This window comes from Pelobates fuscus, chromosome 7 (genome assembly GCF_036172605.1).
Source record: "Pelobates fuscus isolate aPelFus1 chromosome 7, aPelFus1.pri, whole genome shotgun sequence".
NCBI lineage: Eukaryota > Metazoa > Chordata > Amphibia > Anura > Pelobatidae > Pelobates > Pelobates fuscus.
In genome coordinates this window covers 182,345,209-182,372,829 of record NC_086323.1, presented here as the reverse complement: position 1 = coordinate 182,372,829, position 27,621 = coordinate 182,345,209, and the positions used below count along the sequence as shown (strand labels likewise).

At 43.1% G+C, this 27,621-nt stretch overlaps 1 protein-coding gene across 2 annotated transcripts in view; it reads right to left on the bottom strand.

The window, feature by feature from the left end:
- RGS21 (regulator of G protein signaling 21) overlaps positions 1-27,621 on the bottom strand; it is a 261,589-nt gene that overhangs the window by 8,157 nt on the left and 225,811 nt on the right. For both annotated transcript variants that reach the window (XM_063426953.1, XM_063426952.1), the window contains exon 3: positions 15,158-15,324. In XM_063426953.1, coding sequence (XP_063283023.1) covers positions 15,158-15,324 — 167 coding nt within the window. The remainder of the gene's footprint in view (positions 1-15,157; positions 15,325-27,621) is intronic.

Below are 27,621 nucleotides of genomic sequence, written 5' to 3'. Positions count from 1 at the left end.
GGTGAACTGGCCCCCCCTGGATATCACATACTTATGTGTAATCGGGCCACAAGAAGAGGCGGGGGGATTGCGATTATTTTTAAAGAACACCTTAAAATCAGTGAAATTGAGATGGAGGTGACATCCCCCACCACATTTGAATATCTCTCTCTCCTATGGCAGCGCACTGAGAGGGAAACGGCAGGCCTAGCTCTTATTTATCATCCTTCCTAATACTAGTACCCCCGTCTTTATGGAGGAGATATCTGAACTGCTAACTACTATAAGTCTTAAGTTTACCTCCTCCATCATTTTGGGAGACTTTAACTTATGGGCTGATTCTCCTATGGACTCTCATGCCCAGAGTTTAATACTCTACGCTAAAACCATAGGGTATAACCAAGCAGTATCCGGCCCTACACATAGAACCGGACATACACTAGATTGGATTTTCCACAATGGGTTGATTTCCTCGACTGCCACTCCTCAACCCACGGCCTGGAGTGATCATAATTTGATCAAGTTTGAGGCAATAGGTGTTGAAATGAAGAAAATCCCCCACATCCCAAAAAGAAATAATATATGCTCATGGGTTCGAGACATTTCCAAAGTCACCGGACCTCTTCTTAGCACAACCTTTTCCAGCAAAATGGACCCTATTAAATTTCATGATTCCCACACAGTAGAAGAGAAAATCTTACTGTTTAATTCAGTGATCGTAAAATCAATAGAACTTCTAGCCCCCTTGAAAAAAACTTGTCTAGTAAGACAAGCAGATAAAAACCCTCCCTGGTTTAATCAGGCGACCAGGGAGATGAAATGGCGATGTCGAGCAGCTGAAAAACGGTGGAGAAAAGATTACAATACCGACCTTAAATTGGAATATTTAAAATCTTTAAAATTATATAAATCTAGTATTAAAAATACGAAAAAACAATATTTCACAGATAAGATTACAAAAGCGAAAAACTCAGCGACAGAGCTTTTTCGCACAACAAACCTCCTAGCAAATCCTAACTGTTCGCTTCCTCAAGAAGAAACATCTCAAAAGTTTTGTGAATCCCTTTCTCACTTTTTTAAACAAAAAATTGATCTAATCAGGAGCAACATAGTGGTGGAACCTGATGCAGAAACTTTTACACCCTATGATGGCTCGATGTTCTCGAATTTTAAACCCGTTAGTTCATCTGAGATTCTGTTCATCCTCAAGTCTCTCAGGGCATCGTCCTCATCGCTGGATCCCTGCACTGCTCAGCTGGTGAAGGATGCCGCTGATGCTTTGGCCCCCTATATTGCAGACATTGTTAGTATGTCATTTGCCACCGGAGTTGTTCCTGGCATTCTGAAGCAGGCTGTGGTTATCCCTCTGCTGAAGACACCAACTGTGCCATGCTCCGAGTTGAGCAACAATCGACCTATTTCCACCTTGCCTTTTTTGGCCAAGATCATCGAGAGAGCGGCGGTATGGCAAATTCAGCCTCACCTGGAATCTAATCCCATTCTGGATGACTTCCAATCGGGATTTCGACCTGGTAGAGGGACAGAAACTGCCCTGGTTAAAGTCCACGACGATCTCCTGTGGGCTTTGGACAGAGGGGAGGAAATTGCCCTGGTACTCCTGGATTTATCGGCGGCCTTCGATACCATCGATCATGATAGATTGACAGAGAGGCTACTTACTGTGGCTGGTGTGGATGACAGGGCGCTAGCTTGGGTGACCTCGTTTCTCCACGACAGGGTTCAAAGGGTAAAATTGGGGACATTTTACTCCTCTAACATCTCCCTGACGTGTGGAGTCCCCCAGGGTTCGGCTTTATCTCCAATCCTGTTTAACATCTATATGAGGCCACTGACCCATATCATCCGCCGCCACATGCTTCCCTATCATATCTATGCCGACGATACCCAGTTGTACTTTCGCCTGGCCAAGAAAAAGGAGGATCAAATCAATCTTTCTTCATGCCTACAGGATATCCAGTCGTGGATGGGAGCCAATTATTTAAAACTTAATGGCTCCAAAACTGAATGCATCATCTTCAGTAACCAGGAGGTGAATAGTATCTTTCCCTCATGGCCGGACTCGTTTTCTCCATCTCCGAGTCCTGCCACTAAGGTCAGAGATCTGGGAGTCATTCTCGATTCCAGGTTGACACTGAAGCCTCAGATTAATCAGGTGGTAAGCTCTTGCCACTACCACCTGAAGCTTCTGAGGTCTATCTTCAGATTCATTGCCCCCTCCGATCAAATCTCGGTGGTCAACGCCATCATCAGTAGCCGATTGGACTACTGCAATGCTCTGTACATTGGACTGCCTCAGAACATCATACACAAGCTACAGTTGATACAGAACGCAGCTGCAAGGCTACTTACGGGTGTGGCCCGTAATGACCATATCACTCCATCATTAAGAGCCTTGCACTGGTTGCCCGTTCGTGAACGGGTCCTGTTTAAAAATGGTTGTTTGGTATATAAGGCAGTCCATGGTATGGGACCAGACTATCTGAAGGATAAATTCACACGCTATACTCCCAGTCGATCCTTGAGATCGGCTGATTTAGCCTTATTGAAGATTCCAAATTTTAAAAAGAAAAAGTGCGGAGGGAGAACGAGTGATGTTCAGGGAGCGCAATTTTGGAACTCCCTGCCTCTGACATTAAGACTTGAGAATGATCTACTGAAGTTTCGCCGGAGCTTAAAAACAGTTTTATTTGCTCAGGCGTATGGGATGACATGAAACTTTTAACCTGGTTCAAATGCATGTGATTATAATGCTGTTGTTTGCGGGATATTGTTTTGTCTGTTTTATTGCTGGTATGCGCATCGAGACCCTATGGGTAATAAGACTGCGTTTCTTAAGAATTTTTAATAAATAAATAATAAATAATGTGTTGGCCTTGGAGTCACTACTCGCAGCGATTAGAACCCAAGCAGAGATAACAGGAGTAGATTGGCATGGCCGGCAGGTAAAAGTAATGGAATGGAATGGAATGCTCCATTCGCAGATGATATTTTGCTGTACGTCTCCCACCCTGAAAAATCTCTACCACATATAATGCACCTCATACATGAATACGGGAAGCTGTCATACTAATCCCTCAATACCTCCAAAACACAAGCATTGGGACTATGCCTAGACTCACAAGTCTTGACAAGACTACACAAAGACTATCAATTTGAATGGAGGAAAAAATGACATAAAATATCTTGGCCTGACATTTACCAAAAACACCACAGATATGTTCCCAACAAACTACAAGAGGGTCTGGGACGAATGTAACAAAGTACTGCGGGGCTGGGGTCAGCTATTTTTAACCTGGTCGAAGCGGATAGTAGCACTAAAAATAACCATACTACCGAAGCTCCAATATTTATTTCGAAACCTAAACCTGCGAGTGCCACAATCGTACTTCAAAAACATTCAGGCTAAAATACTACAATTCACTTGGGGAAAGGGACGGGCACGAATTTCCCAAAAAGTGCTCCTGGCCCGATAGTACAAGGGAGGATGGAATTCCCCAATTTCAAAGCATACTACCAGGCCGCAGTATTGACCTCCTTATTGACGCATCTGATTAAAGACAACCAACCCCAATGGGTGACGATGGAGAATATGGCCATCAAACCCTTCCAAGTTCCAAATCTGCTGTGGTTACACAAAAAGTCTAGACCAGCCACCCCGACCATGCCCGCACAACTCGCACTAGCACTGCAAGTCTGGGAAACACACAGAGCACATTTTGAGACAGGATACCCCCTCTCAATGGCAACCCCAATAGAAGCCATAACATATTGCATCCCAACATTCCCTGCGACACCATGGAAGGCCACAGGAATCACACGTTTGTGAAGCAGGTAAACTAATAAATTTCACAAGGCTCAGATCCAACTACAATATCCCACAAACATCACAATACTCACACATCCAACTCAAATCCTTTTTAAGCACACAAGCCAAGGCGAGATGTCAGAACACCGTATCCCGGAGGAAACCTTCACTTGGGAAAAGATAGGTATATCAGGGAAAACCCCACCCACATTCAAAACACTCTCAGAATGTTACAAACTTCTCTAAAGATACACGCCCCTCCACAAATCACCACAAGCGCTAAATTGGCACTTGGACCTAAGAACCAAAGTTCCCGAACTTAAATGGAAACACATTATATCCTCCACGAAGAAGTTGATTAAATCCGACCCACTACTGGAGCAACACCGGAAAATGCTATATAGATGGTACATGGTTCCAACCCGCATACATAAACAGTACCCTCACTTATCTCCATTATGTACACAAGATCAAGGAACAGTTATGCACATCGGTGGAGATGCCCTCATCTAGTTAAATTTTGGAAAGAGGTGCACAAGCTCATTAAAAGGGCCACCTACACAGACATACCCTTTGAACCCGCGACCTTCTTGTTGCTGGACTTCCCAAAAGTCGTACCCGCTGATACAAAGAAACTGATATGCCATGTCCTGCTAACCGCACAAAAATTGATAGCAAGATCCTGGAAATCTACCAAGGCCCCCAACATCCAGTCCCTCATACAAGAAATAGACAAACAACTGATATACGAAACATACTTTGTTAAAACACACCCACGACCACAACGCTTTCTGGGAACATGGGAACTATGGCGCTCCTGGAGAGCGGACAACCCAGACCACTAAGGCAACAAAGGGTGCACCACTGGTCCTAGGGTCATATCCACCCACCAGACCCCAGCATAAGCGATTGCACGCAAGACATAACACCACCACAGACCAACACAGGAAGGTAAGGTCCCAGATCAGGGAGGTAGGATACTAGAGAGAGACGGCAACTGCCTGGCAGACAGGGCCATAGAGAGAGAGTAGAAATTGGTGGCCAAGCAACAGGGTACAGGGTACTAAGGTGACTGGATACAATGTGTTAGCTTGAAATGGACTGGGTGACTATGGTGCACAATGTGCCTACAAATGGAATGTATACTCGAACAAATGATTGTACGCATAAAATGTAATGTGACTGCTTACCTCCCCCCCCTCTTCCTTTCTGTACCCCCCCTCCCCCCATTATCACATTGAAAAACAATAAAATGCAAGTTAAAAAAAAATGATATTCATTATATCTGGTTAAAATAAAAATCTGCACCACCCTCAACAATGCAAAAACCACCAAATCTAGGAGGAGGTGATAGGTTACTGTAGGGACTGGTGTAATATGAGGCTTTAGACATCCTGGCTGCTGTGTTATAACTGTCTGGAGCGCCTGAGCGAACTGATTCATCCTCTTATCAAGGTTGTCTACTTTGGTCTCACAAGTATTCATTTGTTGATCCAAACTTGCTGGATCCATAATGGCCCTCTCATAATGTAACGAGGACATTACCAGGACAAAAAATGCAAAACTTAAGTAAAACAAATATACTTGAGGAGCAAAGGTGTATTACCAGGCCTTAGAATGCCCGGACTTAATTCTATGTAGAATTGTACGGGACTAGCTGAGGTCATGGTTACAGAAGATAGGATAAACCAGAGAATAGCCTTTGTTTTATTTGCATGTTCTGTGTTGTGAAGGTTAAGGGATTCCTTCACTTACGTGTAAGAGCTTGTTTTCACCTTGCTGCTATTGTGTGCACCTTCTTTTATATACATAGTTTCCATTTTCATCTGTTCAAAGCAATCATGGGGAGCCTCTGGATCTTGGCCCATGGGCGGTTGGTCTTCACATATTTCAGTATGATACCTGGGATAACCGACTGTATTGCAATTGATGATTTTCTTAATCACCCCTGCCGATTCAAGTTGTTCTTGGGTTGCAGTATTCCAGGATTTGGCTAGCGGGCCAAGGTCTTTCCATGAAAGGTCAGGGGACTTGGTGAAGGTCAAAGACCGCAGAAGGTAGAATAGTCAAAGTATGCCAAGGTCAGATAAGCCAGAGGTAATAAAAGGATACGTGCTCTCTGATTTTACCAAACAAATGGGAACCATGACAGGGCACCATAGATAAGACTTAGAGAGTTTAAATAACCCTAGGAGTGCAAGGATTGGTCAGAATTGACCGTGTGGCTCCAAAATGTGCGCACGTGTGTCGATGACGTGACGGCGCATGCACATTGGCGTCATCAGCCATTGATTTCAGAGGCAGGGTTTATATAATACAGCTTGGAGGGGAATCCGCCATGAGGTATGTCAGGGAGCAGGGTTTCCCTTGATGTTGCTGCACCAATCCAGTGCCGTGACAGATGGGAACAATAGAGCAGTACATTTTTAACGATTCTGCCACATTTTTTGTCATAATACATGCACACTCCTCTTGGTCAATCAGAAAAAAACATGATCTTTTTAAGGACTGAGTCAATTGTACAAGTTGTGATCAAATCAAAACATAAACAAAACCTTGAATTTGTCTGTTCAGGCGTAATTCACCTCTTTCATATTATGTGTACCCACACTAATCATATATCATTTTGTTCAGGAGAAACAGGGCTTTCATGTCACATCAAAGATTTGTATATTGAGCATAATGTATTATGAATAAAATATAAAAAAATGTGAGAAAATAAGAAAAGTATTTTTTTTAGTTTTGCATGGCATTTTAACTGGCAATGTCACAATACTGTTAGCTGTTACTGCAATAAAATACACATTTGTATTCAGCAATGTCCCATGAGTAAAACCATACCCCCAATGTGTACCCCAATAAGGTGTTTTGGAAAGTTACAGGGTCAAATATAGCACATTAAATTTTTCAGTTTATACACAATGAAATTTACCAAACTTGTTATGTTGCCTTTGAGACCAAATGGTAGCCCAGGAATGAAAATTACTCCCATGATGGCATACCATTTGCAAAAGTAGACAACTCAAGGTATTAAAAATGGGGTATGTCCAGTCTTTTCTAGTAGCCACTTAGTCAAAACACTGGCCACAGTTAGCATTCATATATGTTTGTGTGTAAAAAATGCAAAAAACTTAATTGAACGCTAATTTTGGCCAGTGTTTGTGACTGAGTGGCTACTAAAAAAGACTGGACATACCACATGTGCAATACCTTGGGTTGTCTACCTTTGCAAATGGTATGCCATTGGGGTAATTCTCATTCATGGGCTACTATACGGTCTCAAAAGCAACATAACCAATTGGACAAATTACAATGTGAAAAAAGGAAACTTAAGCCTTATATTTGAGCTCAGTAACTTTTGAAAGCACCATAAAACCTGCGCATGGGGGGTACTATTATACTGGGGAAACTTCGCTGAACACAAATATTAGTGTTTCAAAATAGAAAAACGTATCACAACAATTATATCGTCAGTGGAAATACCGTTAAAAATTAATTTTTACTGGCAACATCATCGTTGTGATATGTAATGCTAATATTTGTGATAAGCGAAGTCTCCCGAGTAAAACAGTACCCCCCATGTATAGGTTTTGTGGTGTGTAATAAGTGGGGGGATGTGATTAACAGCCAAACTGTATGCCAATGAAGTGTTATTGTGTTCTAATACAAGGATTCAAACCCCCATTCTACCCTTAGGCAATAATGGAGTCCTCTGTGAAGCACATGGCCTTTCACCAGGCAATATCAGTTGGGTTGTTGATAAACTCCTCCTCCATTCCCTCTAGTGCAATCCCCCTTCCCCCAGGAGGCACTCTGGTTCTGTTACATCCTAAGGGATTGGTGTGTCCAGCAGAAGGAGGGGCTAACCTGTTTAAAGCCCTGTGAATAGCAAATTCTCTCTCTCTTTGGAATTACCTCTCTTTGAATTCACCCTCCTCACCTTCTCTCTCTCTCCCCTCTCCCCTCTCCCCACTATACACACACTCTCTCTCTTACTCTCAGCTGCTGATCGATGGAGTGGTAACTGTATCATGTGTCTATGCCTGTTTTGTTATGTTAATTAGCCTACTTTCCATTCAGTCAATGATTACTTTTTAGTAGCAACATATACTAGCCTATTTCAAATGTATATGTATTGTTTATTTGTTTAATTAGCCTCTCTTAATAAATATTATTGAATTGCCGAAAGCAAGGAGTGTGGACTCTGGCTTTACACTCAGTTTTTAAGTTATTATTTTAAGTTATTATTTTTAGTTATTAATGTTATTATTAATTCCAAGTTTATTCCAACTTGCGAGTTAAACGTTTATTACATGGTGTCCTAGAAAGTTACAGGGTTAAATATAGGGCTTGCGAGCCAAATTCTCTGAACTTTCAGCCTGGGTTGTCGGGCAGGTCCCTCAAATTGTAATTAATAAAATGACTTGATTATATAAATATATTTGTAGAATTTAAATATATATGTATGTATGTGTGTATTAATATTAATTTAATTTTTAAATTATTTATTTATGTTTTATTTATTTTTACATTTCAATTTATTTATTGATTATTTTTATTTTATATATATATATATATAACTAATGTAATTCTACATGTATTTTAATATTGATATATAATTATATATATATACATGGTTTATGTATGTGTTTGTACATATAAAAGTATTTAGATCACATGTATATATATAAATTTATATATGATCCAAGTACTTTTATTTACTTTATTAAACTTTTTATTAACTTTTGTTAACTTTAAAAACTTTTTTGCAGGCATTAGGGGTACTGCCTTAGAGCTTAGGCAGTCCCCCTGCAGGCACTGCATAAGTCGACTATTCCGGGCTCAATGTAGACAGGCGAGCAAGGTGCCCGGACCTGGGGGCCCGGGACTCAGCCCCGCCCGGACCTAGGACTCAGCAAAGCCGAACACCCTTCTGATCCACAAAGAACTCGAACCTCCCCGGAGATGGCGGCATCGGACGGGAACCTGACTACCACCCACTTCACATGCACAGACCAAACTGCAGCCCACAGGTATTACTATTCTCGAACATAGTTACTGTGTCCAACTTGAGACCTACCTCTTCCCAGAGTTACTAAGGACAACTCAGCCTTATAGAGAAGGAACGCTATCACACCCCGCTCCCATACACGCAGGCCACGAACTACCAGATGGGACTCACAAAAGCACTATCAAGGTTCCGATGGCCCTATGGGGAGAAGGAGGAAAGCGGTGCCCTGGCCGGGACGGGCGACGTACGTGTGACAACCCCCATAGGAGGGGGGGGGGGGCATCCCCGGCCTGGTCGGGGGGGGGGCCGGGCTCTCACAGGGGGAGGGGGATTGGGCTGGGTACATACCCGAACTATCAATGCTTTCATACAGGAATGGGAAAACTGGGGGCAGCCGGATGGGAACACGGGGGCTGCGGGAACCCGGGCACATGTTCCTGACGAGAATCCAATGCATGGATCCATGTTCTAAATGTTCTAAATGTTTTAACTGTTTGAATGTTCAAGGCTAATACCTCCACTTGTTTATATATATGAAAGTATGACAGATCTGACATACCACTAGGCCTGCAGGGCCCCAGGGCCATGACTCACAAGGTGAGGAACACCATGCACAATGAGCCAATAGGGGACAACATGGGAAGAGATCACAAGGACTTAGAGGATTTGTGATCTGTTAGATCCCGCCCTCACGCACGCTGCACAGAGGCTCGCGACCTCCTTCGACTCCCCTATACACACATGTGGGGCTGGATAGAGGCCCTATACAGACAACCCAGAGCACAAGTAATTGTAAACGGAGCCCCCACAGAGGACTTCGCAATACACAACTGCACCCGGCAGGGATGTCCCCTGACGCCGCTGCTCTTTGTTGTGGCCCTAGAGCCGTTTCTACAGGCAATAAGACACAACCAGAATATCACAGGGGTGGAAAAGGGCGGCATACACCACAAGGTCACAGCTTATGCCGAAGACCTTCTATTCTTTATCACAAACCCAGGGATCTCGCTCCCGAACATAGTCAAAACCTTCCGGGAATATGAGACTTTGCAAACTTTGCAAAGTCATATATCCTCAATATCTCAGTACCCAGACACCGGGAATCCTCGCTCCGTCAGAGCGGCAGACTCCAAAATCAGATACCTGGGCATATGGCTCACCAAAAATAGTGCCGATCTATTCACCGAAAACTTCACCCCGATGCTGACCGCTTTCAGAAGAGATGTGGGGGAGTGGTACTACCCCCACATCTCCTGGTTCGGACGAGTCCAAGTCGTCAAAATTAACTTTCTGCCCCGGCTTCTATATCTGATGCAAGCCATACCCATACGGGTTCCCCAGGCATACTTCGGAGCTCTCTGCAGGGTGCTAGGGGAATACGTGTGGAACGGGAAGAAGCCCAGCCTCCAATTCTCCCAACTTACACAACCCAAGGAACGAGGGAGCATGGCACTACCAGATTTTCATCTCTATTACATGGCATGCCACCTCCTTAGAATCCTAGAATGGTCGAAATCCAATGTTCACAAACAATGGAAGACGGTGGAAGAGGCAGACTTGGGGATCCCCATAGCTCTAGCTCCATGGCTGCCAAGGGGGAGGTGGGAAAACGCACCCACATACGTGAAGAACACCCTACAAGTATGGCATGGGATGGCAGACAGAGCAGGCCTCACCCCATACCCATCGCCACTGCTCCCCTTGACATATAATTCTTTCGACTTCCCACCAGGACTCGACCCTCTAGCACTTAGAAGCCTTATCCCAGATCCATTACCTAGGCTTCATCACATATACACGCCGTCGGGTTGGAAGACCCTCTCGAACTTACTAGACGAACATACCCCGACCTTCACACAAATATGCACACACACACAACTAACAATCTCAAGACCCTACCACAAGGAAGGGCCCTACAACGCTCCCCCACAGAGTTCGAGCAACTATGCCTCAACCCGGAGCCTCTCCCACACGGGGTATCCATCTTATACGGCACGCTTCAGAAGCTGATCCCAGTAGAGGCACCTAAGTTTAAAGGAAAATGGGAGACGGCCCTTGACCGGAATTTAAGCGACAGGGAATGGGGTAAAAACTGCTCGCTAACCCAACATTGCGTGGTCTTTAGCAAACACCAAGAGACAGCATACAAAATACTCACCCTGGACGTCGTACACAAGATATCTCCAGACCAACCAGCACAGTGCTGGAGATGTGGAACAGAGGAAGGGACACCCATACACATCTGGTGGGAATGCGAAAAGATATAACGCTTTTGGCGAGTGATACACAGAATGCTACAGATTCTCAGACCAAGCACCCCCTCCCTCGACCCGACTGCAATGCTCCTCCATCACACCACTACACCTAGCAACAGATACAAAAGATCACTAACTATCAGGATACTCAACGTAGCAAAATGGCTCATCCCCCAACACTGGAGGAACACAGATGCACCTACAGTAGGCAAGTGGTTCACTCAAATGGAAGACCTCAGGGCGACGGAAAACATACACATGAAAACTACTGAAAGGACACAACAATACCTCGACATCTGGACACACTGGATACTGACGACGGCGGGTGACGGATTTGCAGATAAACTCTGCGACGAAGGTTGACTTTAGGAAACCCCACCCCTAGGGCCAGATTAAGAGCCCAGTGGGCTTGGTGCTGAGAATTATGATGGCCTAATTACAGAATCTTATCAACCAAAAACACTAAATCACTCCCAAGCGTCATGTATCTGATGGAGATGGTGCTGGAGAGAAAGAAAACAGCAGCTATAAGAAAACACATACTCTATGCTAATCTCTCTCTAATGTATGCTTTCATCTTTCAAGTGAATCCATAACCCCTAACAGCATCATCCAATGAAGCAGGAAGTCGATGGGCGGGGTAAAAGGGTGTGCCACTGACGCAAATCACGCAACCTGCCAAAAGGGGCAAACATGCTTAAAAAGGGGGCATGTTTGTCCAAAGAATTGGAAGGCAAGTCTGCCATGACTGCATGTCAGGCTGCCTGCCAATCATGCAGCTGGCCAACTAAGGGCATACTATGCAGACAGCACCCTGAGCTTGGCATAAATGCGTCTAATGATGCGTTCGCTCAAAGCTTCCCAAGGACTGTCCCCTAGCACTCGCTGGTCCACTTGTCTCCTTATCTTCTTACTAGCAGGCAGAAGCTCCTGGTATATACATCTGTATGTAGTGAGTGTAGAACAACGTTTATGCGGAAATGATAGAGGTCTGCGCGCCTCAGCTTACATTGCCTTACTGAGGACCTGCGTGTCCCACTTATACATATGCCTCTCACTGTTATGCGATGTTATGAAACTTAAAATATACAATAAAAATATAATTTACAAAAACAAAATTGGGGATAAAATTACAGAAAAACACAACCTCATTTCCTATCCCTCCCCACTCATGCCTATCCTCCAAAACACGAAATTCGCGCCTGGCATGGTCCCAAAGGATTTTACACGCTACGAAGACGACTTGACACGCATACACCAATTTTACAAGAACCAACAACTCATACCGTTCGCAGAACTACCTCAACAGTCCCCCTTCACAACTAGAGACTATTTTCGATACATACAAATTCAAAGCTTCATTAGCGAACCCCCCCAAAAAAAAAGCAAGCACCACCCCCCTCACTCCATTAGAAAAAGTTTGCATCAAACACCCATTGCACAAAGGGCAAATCTCAACGCTCTACTCCCTCCTCAGCCGAAACGCAAAAGAGGGCTCCATGTCCTACATGTCAGCCTGGGAAAGGGACCTGGGTCCCATAGGTGACCATCTGGGAAGCCACGGTGACGATATCGATATGCGTCAACCATAAGGAGCAAGCGTATAAGACACTTTGTTGGTACCTTACCCCCCTGCGCCTGAAACAGATTAAACAAATGGATCACGATGCTGGAAAGGGTGTGGGGACAGGAGAACGTACATCCACCTATGGGGGAATGCCCAAGAGTGGCAACAAATAGCTCAGCTGGCGTCACAGGCGCTCCACACATCCATCCCGATGGAGCCATGGTTGTGGCTCCTCTCTAGACCCCTCTGGAACACCCCGAGAGCCCAAAATAAGCTAATAGCCAAACTGGCACTAGCCTCTAGACGGGCAATTGCAGAGAAATGGGGAAGCCCGCACAACCCATCCATAGACCTTGTAAAACGCAAAATGAATGCCATGAAAATGGACAAACTCTCCACCCTTATACACGACACCACCAAACACTAAAAATATTTTTTGGGAGCCCTGGATCTTCGAATTTCCAACCCTACCGAACAACCCCCCTCGTGGACCAGACTAGGCGGGTGGGGATGCCCTCAGAGGACCCCCCTTGAGCGAATCACCCCTCCCCACACCACCGCTTCTACCCTCCCCTACCCACCCATTTTGCCCATCCATACCCCCCTAAACCCACTCCCTCGCTCTACGCTCCATAGACCTTACCCTCTCCCCCATACCACATAGCACACACACAATTATCTACACACTGTGCTGGACACGGTAACCCCCACACTACCCACTGACACCTCAACCAACGAACACTCATACCAACAACAATGACACCCACAAGCACACTTCTCAGCTCACCCACTCAACCCACCCTGAGCAAGTGGGCACGCAGTGGGAACACTAAGACCGCAACACCCACAACGACTCACCCCAACAGACTGGTACCCACAGGGCCCCATCAAGTACGCCACCCACAACACACAACAGAACCCGAACAACCACCAAGACAAAGATACGTTCTCAATAGGTACTGTTTTACACAATGCGATGGACCCTAGAAATACAGAACCCCACCCCACTAAATGCAGGGAAGACCAAGAGTGACCATCACCCGTCATGTCACCACACAGAATCACAAAAGGGTCAAAAAGGCAATGTCAATGTACCTACTCCTTTACCCAAACCCTAACCCCCTTCTTCTTTTTCTGTACCCTTCCCCCCCGATCCCCAAACTCCCTCTTTTCCAATGGAACAACGTCATTTTGGGAAAGTACCACCGGGCTGAATGATGTAAACCCGGCATAGCCTATTAACATATATAACCAAACTTAAGTTGTTACTTTTGTTACAAGAACAAGAATTGATACACCCCAAACTCTTCTTTCTGTAACCCCCTCCCCACATTAGGTTGACTTTTGAAAAACCAATAAAATAAAGAATTTATGAAGAAAAAAAAAAGCAATTAAAGGAGAATAGAGTAAATTCTACTTTGTGGGAGTCATCAGTCACTTGTTAGTTCAGACTTAGGGAAGAGTACCAAAGTAATGTCCCCAGTGGGTATAGTGGTGGTATTAGAGGATGTCCAACCTTACTGCAAACCATTGTTGAGCATTGCAGGAGGATCGCCATGCATTTCCACTATAGTGTGTGGACTAGTCAACTCTTTATATAGGAGGAAGAGAAAACAAAGCCTCCCACACAGCACCTTACTTGTTAAAAATAATTTTGGAACAGGAGAGAGTAATCCAGAGGGCAATCCACATGGCAATGCACACTACTCTGCTGATATTGACTCCCCTCTGGGTATGTAGAGTTTGCAATAGCTAGCAGCTAGTGTATTGTAGCTGGTCTTATTCCACCTAAGGACTACTAGTGTAGTTTAGCTAGTTTTATTTCAGTGTAGACAGACAGAAACTTTGAGCCACAGTAATTGGTCAGAGCCACTTTGTCCATCCACCTCATGAAAAATAAATAAATACAATTAAATTACTCCTGCCATTGCTGCTCACCCCTTTTTATATGTATTTCAGTGTCGTTGGTTTGCAATGTTTGGTTGAGTCTTTTTCTCAAGTCTATGGGGTGCCTGTAACCCCATAGATGCATTTTGGGATATAGTATGATTTTAGACAAAACAATTACTACACCAGAAAGAGAGGTTGTTAGTAATTGACTTGTCTAAAATCATACTTTTGTCCCTTAGGGTTACCCCCTATTACTATTCAGCAATGTAATATATAATAAGACTCCACACTCTTATTATTCATTTGGGAAATAGGGGACTGTTTTTTTTTTCCACATTGAAGGATGGCCACTGAGTCTAAAATGTTCTGGTGAAGCTTTGTTCTGATGGGGGGGGGGGGGGGGGGGGGGATCACTAAATTCTGTCCTCACATTTTTATTTTATTCACAAACCTATAATGAACATGAATGAAATTAAATTCCAACAGCTCACTCAAAATAGATAAATAAAGATATTGTTATTGTAGTAAATTCTATATATATTGTCTAAAGGGTTTGGTTTTATAAGCCTTTGTCCATTGACAGAGCATAGATAACCAAAGAAAAATATACCAGTTGTTTAGTAATTTACCTCTCTTGGTGCTTCACTTTTAATGAATTCAGAATATATTTTGTTGGCCTTTAATGTAATTTGAGTAGATGTCTTGGTTTTTTTCAGATCTTCACATGCCAACCAGAATTCAATATTTTCATCGCTAAATTCCGATTTTAAGAAATCCCTAAAGGCAGCCAGTCCATCTATAGAGAAAAAGAAAAACAAAGCTGTATTTTAAAATACTTGATTTTTGATTTTCACAGTTACATAGTTACATAGTTAGATAGCTGAAAAGAGACTTGCGTCCATCAAGTTCAGCCTTCCTCACACCTGTTTTTTGCTGTTGATCCAAAAGAGAAAAAAAAACAAAAAAAAAAACCCAGTTTGAAGCACAATTTTGCAACAAGCTAGGACAAAAAATTCCTTATTGACCCCAGAATGGCAGTCAGATTTATCCTTGAATCAAACAGTTATTACCCTACATTGAAAGATTATATCCTTGAATATTCTGTCTTTGCAAGTATGCATCTAGTAGCTGTTTGAACATCTGTATGGACTCTGATAAAACCACTTCTTCAGGCAGAGAATTCCACATCCTGATTGTTCTTACAGTAAAAAAACCTTTCCTTTGCCTTAGACGAAATCTTCTTTCTTCCAGTCTAAACGCATGGCCTCGTGTCCTATGTAAAGTCCGGTTTGTGAATAGATTTCCACACAATGATTTGTATTGGCCCCGAATATATTTGTATAATGTTATCATATCCCCTCTCAGGCGACGTTTTTCTAAACTAAATAGGTTTAAATTTGTTAACCTTTCTTCATAGCTGATATGTTCCATTCCTTTTATTAATTTTGTAGCCCGCCTCTGCACTTTTTCTAGTGCCATGATATCCTTCTTTAGAACAGGTGACATGTTACTCTTTCTATTCTAACCTTGATTATGCATGAGCAAAACCATATTGTGTTATTCACAAAAGCCATTATTTAGTCTAATTGAACTAACTGAATTTCACCTTGATTTGTACTTCGAACATATACTAAAGACAAAACCTTTAGTATATATTAGAAGTAAAAATACAGTTGAAATGGCTATAATATAAGCAGCTATAGTATTAAACTAATATCTTTAATATTAAAAGAAGCATGTGGCCAGCGGATGGGGCTATAATTAAATTATTGTTATTATTATTACATTATTGTCCTCCACAGCACCCCCTTTTGGCGTTGGGTGGGGCTATTCAATTAATAAAGCTGGGCGGTACCCAGGCCCGGACTGGCCATCGGGCAAACCGGGCAAATGCCCGATGGGCCGCGATGGCCACGGGCCGGGGAGATCCAGCCGGTCTATGCAGGGCCGGCGCTATCCGAGCGCCGGCCCCGCTGTGTTGCATTAAGGGCCGGTGGGGAGATCAAAGATCTCCCTCACCGGCCCACATGCAATCAAACGCGGCCGCCGGCGGGGGAGAGAGGGAGGGAGCCAGCTTGCCTGGAGGAGGACCCGGCGGAGCAGCTCTATGGCAACCAAAGGGCTAGAGTTCACTTACCACGAGGACCACCAGGGATGGATGTCAGCAGCCCCCCCTCCCCTCCAGGCTATAGGTAAGAAATTAAGAGGGGGGGGGGGGGGTATAATGTCTATTTTTTACTTTTTTTTTAAATGTATTATTAAAAAAAAAACACATCAATATTGGCATTTACCTGCCTCCCCTTACTACTGGAGGGGTTAAAATATATGTTTATTATTATCATTGTATGAGGGTGATGTGTGTTAGGGTATTATTTAGGGTACACCACCCTCATACAGCATCCTAACACACATCACCCTCATACATCACCCTCATACATCACCCTAACACACATCACCATCATACATCACCATCATACATCACCCTAACACACACCACCCTCATACAGCATCCTAACACACACCACCCTCATACAGCATCCTAACACACATCACCCTCATACATCACCCTAACACACACCACCCTCATACAGCATCCTAGCACACATCACCCTCATACAGCCTCCTAACACACATCACTCTCATACATCACCCTAACACACATCACGCTCATACAGCATACTAACACACATCACGCTCATACATCACCCTAACACACTTCACCCTCATACAGCACCCTAACACACATCACCCTCATACAGCACCCTAACACACATCACCCTCATACAGCACCCTAACACACACACAGCGCCCTCACAAATCACGCTAACACACACAGCATGCTAACACACACAGCACGCTAACACACACAGCGCCCTAACACACTCAGCGCCCTAACACACTCAGCGCCCTAACACACTCAGCGCCCTAACACACATCACCCTCATACATCACCCTAACACACATCACCCTCATACATCACCCTAACACACATCACCATCATACAGCATCCTAACACACATCACCATCATACATCACCCTAACACACATCACCATCATACATCACCCTAACACACACCACCCTCATACAGCATCCTAACACACACCACCCTCATACAGCATCCTAACACACATCACCCTCATACATCACCCTAACACACACCACCCTCATACAGCATCCTAACACACACCACCCTCATACAGCATCCTAACACACATCACCCTCATACAGCATCCTAACACACATCACTCTCATACATCACCCTAACACACATCACCCTCATACAGCATCCTAACACACATCACCCTCATACATCACCCTAACACACTTCACCCTCATACAGCACCCTAACACACATCACCCTCATACAGCACCCTAACACACATCACCCTCATACAGCACCCTAACACACACACAGCGCCCTCACAAATCACGCTAACACACACAGCACGCTAACACACACAGCGCCCTAACACACTCAGCGTCCTAACACACTCAGCGCCCTAACACACTCAGCGCCCTAACACACTCAGCGCCCTAACACACTCAGCACCCTAACACACTCAGCACCCTAACACACACACACCACCCTAACACAGCGCTCCAACACACAGCACCCTCACTCACACACACAGAACCTTCACACAGCACCCTAAAACAGACACACACACATCACCCTCGCACAGCACCCTAACACACACACACATCACCCTCACACAGCATCCTAGCACACACACACACACTGCACACCTCACACACACAGCAGCCCCCAAACACGCTGCACCACTCACACACACACACAATACTACACACCAAACATATATGTATATATACTACAGAACCCCTCACACACATACTGCACCCCTAAACACATTAAATTCCAGCCAAACAATAGATTCCTACCCAACTCTGGATATCTACAGATATACACACACTAAATCTCTATATACACTCTGAATCCTCTATACACGCACACACACACTCACTAGATCTCCTATACACACTCCTGAGTCCTTCAAACACACACTAGATCCCCTACACACAGACGCTGCACCACCTACACACACACACTACATTTCTGACATACACACTCTGGATCCCCTATGCACACACTAGATTCCATGTAAGCAAACACATAGCGTCTCCATAAATGGGATACAGTGAGTATCCCAATTATGGAAACCCCTGAGACAAGTTTCAAGCAAACAATGCAAGCATGTTATTAAATTTGCTTGCACTGTGCAGAACAAATACAGGGCCTTTTTCTCATGCCCTGGAAGAGCATTGAACCAACATGCTCACTTTGAGATGGGGTGTGCTTGTCATTGGGGATGACAAAACACACCCTATCTGGCCCCGCCCCCTTTTCAGTGGGCCGCTGTGAACAAAAAATGCCCGGGCTGAATTTTTTTCCCAGTCCGGCCCTGGCGGTACCCTTTCAGCCCCTACCCATGGGCAGCTTGCAGATTTTATTTGAAGAAAATTTGAAGAAAATGTCTTAATATTTTTTGGATTATTATAAAAAACAAAGAAAACAAAGACACTTTATAGGAACTTTATAGTAATATTATGAATGTCATTCATCTGAAATCAACTGAATTCAGCAATTCATAAGTGTACATATTTCTGAAACAAAGAAAATTAAGAGATGCGTAAGAAATCAAAATTGTTTCAGATCCATTCATTTTAATAAGAATAGAAAAACCGCAAAATGGAGGAAAGGTATTTTCTTAATTTTCTTCTTTCAGGTGTTTAATAGATAGCTCCCTAGTTGCTAGCCTTAAAAATGGTGATCCCTTTAAAGGATATCAAATTAGGGAGTCAAGCACTGAAAAGATCTGGAAGATCCAAATTAAAGGGACATGAATCCCTTTGAGAAAACTGTATTGCACATACATGACTTGGTCGAATATGCGCAATTAAACTAGTTCACTGATGTCACCTGTCACCTGTGAAGTAGCGATATTTTAGTACGCAACATGCCATGAATTGGACTACTTACTAAAACATATATTTTTCCAATGATCACTGTATATGGGTTTAGAACTTTTAGCTTAACTGCAATTCATTATTCATGGAATGTACTTTTGACAAAGAAAACAGAGCAGGTAGACTGAAAGAAGTGCAGCAGAATGTGCAGGCAAGCCTCTATATAGGGATCACTCCCCAAATCCCTCAATGCAAAAGTGTTCAAAATATAATCACACAGGATATATATAAAAAAATCGGGCGCTACAATCACAAAGGTGTGATAATAATTACCACTCGGATGATAAATTCATATATATGGGAAAAAAATAAAAAAATATATATAATCATAGTATAGTAATTTATTGGCAACAAATAATTTCAGAAAAAAGTTAAAAACCACACTCACAAAAAACATGGCACAATTAGAAATACTCTAAATTGTAGCCTATGGTCAGGGTCGAGTTAACATAGGGGCTGATGGAGCTGCAGCTCCAGGCCCAGGCCCAGGCCCATGGAATAGACCCATTGATTTTAAATTTTAAAACAAATAAAATAAAATAAATGTTTTTTTACTTTTTTTACACACTACACGTAGGGTTTCCACCTGGCTTTTATTTTATTGGCACAGCCAGTATTTGAGGCTCCCTGGGCGGTGCCGATATTGCAGTCATACTGGCAATACAAATGCTGGTATTTTTCTCACTATAAACAGAGATTACAATGCAATACCAGCACTAGCCAGTAGGGGTCGCTGTGTGTGGAGAGAGGCAGGGATAGAAAGTTCCAGCATATCCCTCCCTGCCTATCTCTACTCACTGATTCGCAGGGGAGCAGCTACAGACAGTCCAGACAGCAACTCCCACCCTGCAGAGACAGCCTACAGCTCAGGGAAGTAAGGAACGGGGGGAAAGGATGCAAGGAGACATGGGGACACTAATGGACATTGGGCGACATTATGACAGACACTTAGGGACACTGGGAGACATGGGGACACTGTGATACTAAGCGACATTGGATGACATTATGACACAGACACTTGGGGACACAGAGACATATGTCCCCATGTCTCCCAGACAGTGTCCCTGGTGTCTCAGTGTCCCCATGTGTACCAGTGCCCCCTAGTCTCCCAGTGTCCCCTAGTATCCCAGCCAGTGTCCCTAGTGTCTGTGGCCCTGGTGTATGTGTCCCCATGTCTCCCAGTGTCCCCATGTCCCCATGTCCCTCAGCTAGTGTCCCCTATTTTCCCAGTGTCCCCATGTGCCCTAGTCAGTGAGGTTACCCAAACATAATGAATTATGCAAATAAGTTAGGTCGGTATGTTTTTTCAAGAAAGGTGGCAACCATAACTACTTTTCACATACTCTTGCTTAAGTATGGAAACTCAAGAGGGATGTATGGGAACAAACTTGTGTGGACTAGCTGAAATGAAATTAGTCAAGGTAATGCTGACTTTGGTCTCTCTAACACTGTGGCATGTTCCCTTTCTTCTACACTCACTACATACAGATTTTCTCTGCCCCAGGCTATATACCAGGAGCTTCTGCCTGCTAGTAAGAAGATAAGGAGACAAGTGGACCAGCGAGTGCTAGGGGACAGTCCTTGGGAAGCTTTGAGCGAACGCATCATTAGACTTATTTATGCCAAGCTCAGGGTGCTGTCTGCATAGTATGCCCTTAGTTGGCCAGCTGCATGATTGGCAGGCAGCCTGACATGCATTCATGCCAGACTTGCCTTCCAATTCTTTGGACAAACATGCTCCCTTTTTGCCCTTTTGGCAGGTTACGTGATTTGCGTCAGTGGCACACCCTTTTACCCCGCCCATTGACATCCTTCTTCATTGGATGCTGCTGTTAGGGGTTATGGATTTACTTGAAAGATGAAAGCATACATTAGAGAGAGATTAGCATAGAGTATGTGTTTTCTTATAGCTGCTGTTTTCTTTCTCTCCAGCACCATCTCCATCAGATACATGACGCTTTGGAGTGATTTAGTGTTTTTGGTCGATAAGATTCTGTAATTAGGCCCATCATAATTGTCAGCACCAAGCCCACTGGGCTCTTAATGTGAATGAGAGGTGTATTTAAACCTGCGTGTGAATGAGAGGTGTATTTGAAACCTGTGTCAGAGTGTGTGAATGAGAGGTGTATTTGAAACCTGTGTCAGAGTGTGTGAATGAGAGGTGTATTTGAAACCTGTGTCAGAGTGTGTGAATGAGAGGTGTATTTGAAACCTGTGTCAGAGTGTGTGAATGAGAGGTGTATTTGAAACCTGTGTCAGAGTGTGTGAATGAGAGGTGTATTTGAAACCTGTGTCAGAGTGTGTGAATGCGAGGTGTATTTGAAACCTGTGTCAGAGTGTGTGAATGAGAGGTGTATTTGAAACCTGTGTCAATGTGTGTGTGAATGAGAGGTGTATTTTAACCCCTTAAGACCGCAGCCAAATGTACAAGTTGTGATCCAAAAAAAACGTAAACAAAACCTGGCATTTGCGCTATATGTCTGTCCAACCGTAATTCACCTCTTTCATATTAAATGCACCCACACTTATTATATATCATTTTATTCAGGGGAAACAGGGCTTTCATTTAACATCAAATATTTAGGTATGGAACATAACTTAATATGAATACAATATAAAAAAAATGAGAGAAAATAAGATTTTTTAAAATTTTCTTAGTTCTATGTGACATTCTAACTGTGAATGTCATAATACTGTTTGCTTTTACTGCAATAAAATACACATATTTGTATTCAGCGATGTCTCACGTGTAAAACAGTACCCCCTATGTACAGGTTTTATGGTGTTTTGGGAAGTTACAGGGTCAAATAAAGCATGTTACACTTTTCAGTTTTTTCACATTGAAATTTGCCAGTTTGGTTACGTTGCCTTTGAGACTGTATGGTAGCCCAGGAATGAGAATTACCCCCATGATGGCATACCATTTGCAAAAGTAGACAACCCAAGGTATTGCAAATGGGGTATGTCCAGTCTTTTTTAGTAGCCACTTGGTCACAAACACTAGCCAAAGTTAACGTTAATATTTGTTTGTGTGTGAAAAATGCAAAAAACTAATTTGAAAGCCAATTTTGGCCAGTGTTTGTGACTAAGTGGCTACTAAAAAAGACTGAACATACCCCATTTGCAATACCTTGGGTTGTCTACTTTTGCAAATGGTATGCCATTATGGAGGTAATTCTTATTTCTGGGCTACTATACGTTCTCAAAGCCAACGTAACCAATCTGGCGAATTTCATTGTGAAAAAACTGAAACGCAAGCCTTATGTTTGACTCTGTAACTTTTGAAAACACCCTAAAACCTGTACATGAGGGGTACTGTTATACTCAGGAGACTTTGCTGAACACAAATATTTGTGTTTCAAAACAGTAAAAAGTATTACAGCAAAAATATCGTCAGTGTAAGTGCCGTTTGTGTGCGAAAAATGCAATAAATTTCACTTTCCCTGACGATATCATTGTTGTAATACATTTTACGGTTTTGAAACACAAATATTTGTGTTCAGCAATGTCTCCCGAGTAAAACAGTACCCCCCATGTACAGGTTTTATAGTGTCTTGGAAAGTTATAGGGTTAAATATAGTGCTAGCAAATTAAATTCCCTATACTTTCGGCCTGGGTTGTTAGGCAGGTCCCGCTAATTGTAATTAATTAGGATACCTAATTATGTAAAATTATTACATAAATATATATGTAAAATTATTATATATACACGTGTGTGGATATATATATGTATATATATATGTATATAATTTTTTTACAATTATTTTTATTTATATATAGGTATACATATAGTGATGTATACGTATATACTTAAGTATATACATATATATATTATTTCGTTCTACGTGTATTTTGATATCAATATATATATATATATATTAATATAAAAATACAGTTAGAACGAAATTACACACATATATATATTTAAAAATTTTATTTTTTTCATTTATTTTTTTTAACGTATTTATATATTTTTTATTATAAAATATATATATATAATTATAATTATGTATATATTTAATCAATATCCTTCTACGTGTATTTTGATATTAATATATATATATAATTATATATATAAATATTAAAATACACTTAGTGTATGTGTAAATGTGTGTGTCTATATATATATATATATATATATATATATATGTGTATATATATATATATATATATATATATATATATATATGTATATATATATATATATATATAATTTATATATAAATGATCTAAGTATATTTGATGTGTAACTGTAATTTATTTTATTTTGTAACATTAAGGGGTTAAGAGGGGAGGAGAGGGGCAGAGACAGTGTCAGCCAGTGATTTTACATCACTGGCTGACACACAGGATCAGTGATCACAGTGACTGGCTGTCACTGTGATCACCTCCTGCAGATCGCGGTAATTGGCCACAGGGGGAGTGCCTGGGTGGCCAGGCATGCCCCCCACCGCGATCTGCAGGGGGATCCTGCCTGCAGTTACTATGGGTCAGCCAATAGGCTGACACATAGTAACTCTGATCGCAGTGACAGGCTGTCACTGCGATCAGATCGCAGGGAGAGGCTGTCTCTGCATTCAGATCGCAGAGAGAGCCTCTCCCTGCGATCATACCCTGCAGATCGCGGTCACTGACCGCAGGGGGACTGCCTGGGGGGCCAGGCATGTCCCCCGACCGCGATCTGCAGATTGAAAATGCCGCGGCTCCATGTGTCACCCGATTTTAAAATCGGCTGACACATGGTAAATACCGATCGCAGTGACAGCCTGTCACTGCGATCGGAAGCTGCAGACCGCGGTCCCCAGGCACAGGGGGGCTGCCTGGGGGGCCAGGCATGCCCCCCAACCGCGATCTGCAGCGGCCATGTGCCGCCGGCCACGTGGGGGGTAAGACCGCCCAGGACGTACTATGCCGTCCTGCGGCGTTTAGAGCCGCCCAAATAAGGACGGCATAGTACGTCCTGCGGTCTTAAGGGGTTAAACCTGGGTCAGTGTGTGTGAATGAGAGGTGTATTTAAAACACCCTTTGTGCCTCTGCCCTGTCAAAGCCCTTCATCCCATGTATCCCCCTCTCCTTTTCTCCCCTAGCCTGCTTACCTGCACCAGTTTGATGTTTTTTTCCCTTCCCCCAGCTTTCTCAAGCAGCACCTGGGGGCTGGGAGGGATCTGCTGGGCCAGGCTCCAGTTCTCACCATGTTCCTTCCATGCTGTGAGAGCTCTGTGTGAGAGGAGAGCAGGGGGTATGATGTCACTTCCTGCCCCCTCCCATCCTCACACGGAGCACTGTGTACTGATCGCAGGCATAGAGATGAGACCTGGCAGTGGGAGCAGTTATGCTGCCAGGTCTCACAATTAACGGGGATTAATTTGCAAGGAGGTGTGTTGCAGGGGCCCTCCTATGTCATCATGGGCCCCTGCAACCTTCCTTTTGACTATGGAGATCTCTGATCTCCACTTCAGAATCATGCAGCCAGCCGGGCCCCTGACTCACTCGGGCCCTCGGTCCATGACCTATCTGCCCGAGTGGTCAGTCCGCCCCTGGCTACGTGTTACTTTTGTGCACAACAAAAAAAAATAATAAAAAAAAAAATCAAGAATATTAAAAAAAACAAAACAATGAACCTCTCTCCACAATTATTTTTGTTACATATGAATATTCCTACTAAAACTAAACATATAAAATATTTAATTATTCATATATTAATGACGGTTAAAATTTGTATCGCCAAATATTGGAAAACAGTAAATATTCCTTCATGGAGAGAGGTGGAATTTCAAATAGGATACCAGCAATTAATGGAGAAACAGGTATATAGAAATCTTAACATGACAAATATATACACCAAGATATGGGAACCCTGGATAACCGAGACATCCATTAACCAATAATGTAGAGCACACTAATAAAAACTGGTCCTTAAAGTTAGAAACTCTCATCAATAGCTTTGGTGCACTGTTTGAATGAGTAGTTTGTCTTGTATGTATTATATGTTAAGTTTTATAAGGCATGACTATAGAGGAAGCAAGGTCTCAACATACTGGCTAATATAGATTACGAAGGTACAATAGGATAGATATTGATAACCTATAGCCGGTCTTACGTCCAATAAAATAAAGTAAAATTTGAATAGAAATTTAATTATATATAACAACATATGATGAATTGATATTTATTATATTACTAAGACACAGTGATGCAAATTTATGGGATAAATACCGTATATACTCGAGTATAAGCCGAGTTTTTCAGCACATTTTTTGTGCTAAAAAAAACCAACTCGGTTTATACTCGAGTCAATAGTCTGTATTATGGCAATTTGCATTGCCATAATACAGACTGGGGCTGTGGGGGCTGCAGAGATCTTACTTACCTCTCCTGCAGCTCCTGTCAGCTCTCTCCTCCTCCGCGCCGTCCGTTCAGCACCTCGGTCAGCTCCCAGTGTAAGTCTCGCGAGAGCCGCGGCTCTCGCGAGACTTACAGTGTGAGCTGATAGAGGGAGCTGCACGGACGGCGCGGAGGAGGAGAGAGCTGACAGGAGCTGCAGGACAGGTAAGTTACAGTTCTTCCAGCCCCCCTCTCCCCCCACTGAACTGCCAATGCTGGACCACCAGGGAAGGAGCCCCCCTCCCTGCTATGTATCAAGCAGGGAGGGGGGACGAAAAAATAAATAAATTAATAATAAAAAAATAATAATAATTAAATAAGAAATAATAATACAAAAATAATAATAATGAAATGAAATAATAAATAATAATAAAAAAAAGTAAAATAATAAAAAAAAATTAAAAAAATTGCCCACCCCCCACCAAGGCTCTGCAACACACACACACACACACTGCACTCATACACACACACTGCACTCATACACACACTGCATTCATACACACACTGCATTCATACACACACTGCACTCATACACACACACTGCACTCACACACACACACTGCACTCATACACACACGCTGCACTCATACACACACGCTGCACTCATACACACACACTGCATTCATTATACACACAGTAAATAAATATTCAATTAATATATATTTTTTAGGATCTAATTTTATTTAGAAATTTACCAGTAGCTGCTGCATTTCCCACCCTAGTCTTATACTCGAGTCAATAAGTTTTCCCAGTTTTTTGGGGTAAAATTAGGGGCCTCGGCTTATATTCGGGTCGGCTTATACTCGAGTATATACGGTACCTTTCTGATGTAAAAAAAAAAAAAGAACAGTCAAATAATGTAGTTACATTGCAGTTTGACTAATTCAATTTTTTTTAGGTGCTAAATAGTGCATTTGTGGTGTGCACTTCATTTCTGAGAGTCAAATAGAACTGTCAAATACTGTGGTAACATCGCACTTTCAAAAATTCAATTCTTTAGGTGCTAAATAGTACATTTGAAGCCTGCGGTGCATTTCTTGCAGTCCAATAAACTAAAAAAAGAAATAAAATAAAAATTTTAAAAAAATTGTTGACTATTGGCGGTTACATTGTCGCCTGACATAAACCATCTGTTAGTTTGGTGGGTGAACGTAAAGAATGAGGAGAGCTTCAAATAAGATACGTGGCACTGGTCGTGGTGCTGCTGGTGTTGGTGGAGCTCCTGTTGCAAGGAGAGGACGTAAACATGTAGACATAAACATGCTAACCCTGAGCACAACCTGCATGACCAGGCATCTACATGCAAAGCACGAGCTGCAGTGGAGTAAGCACCTCAAAAGCCAAGAAAGGTCTTAGGCTCCTCCTGCTTCCTCTTCTGCTGCTGTCTCAGCCTCTTCCTCCACCTCTAGAGTCAGAGTGGCACCTGCCACCCCGCAAATGGAGGATGTGGCAGCAACGCCACCACATCCCCAAGCATCTCCACACTGTCCCATGGAAGCGTTCAGATGTCCATCTCCCAAATTCTGGAGAGAAAGAGGAAGTACCCCCCTAGCCACCCGCGATCCCTGGCCCTAAATGCTGCCATTTCAAAATTCATGGCCTTTGAAATGCTGTCATTCCGTCTGGTGGAGACGGACAGTTTTAAAAACCTGATGGCGGTGGCTGTCCCACAGTACGTGGTTCCCAGCCGCCACTACTTTTCCAGGCGAGCCATCCCTTCCC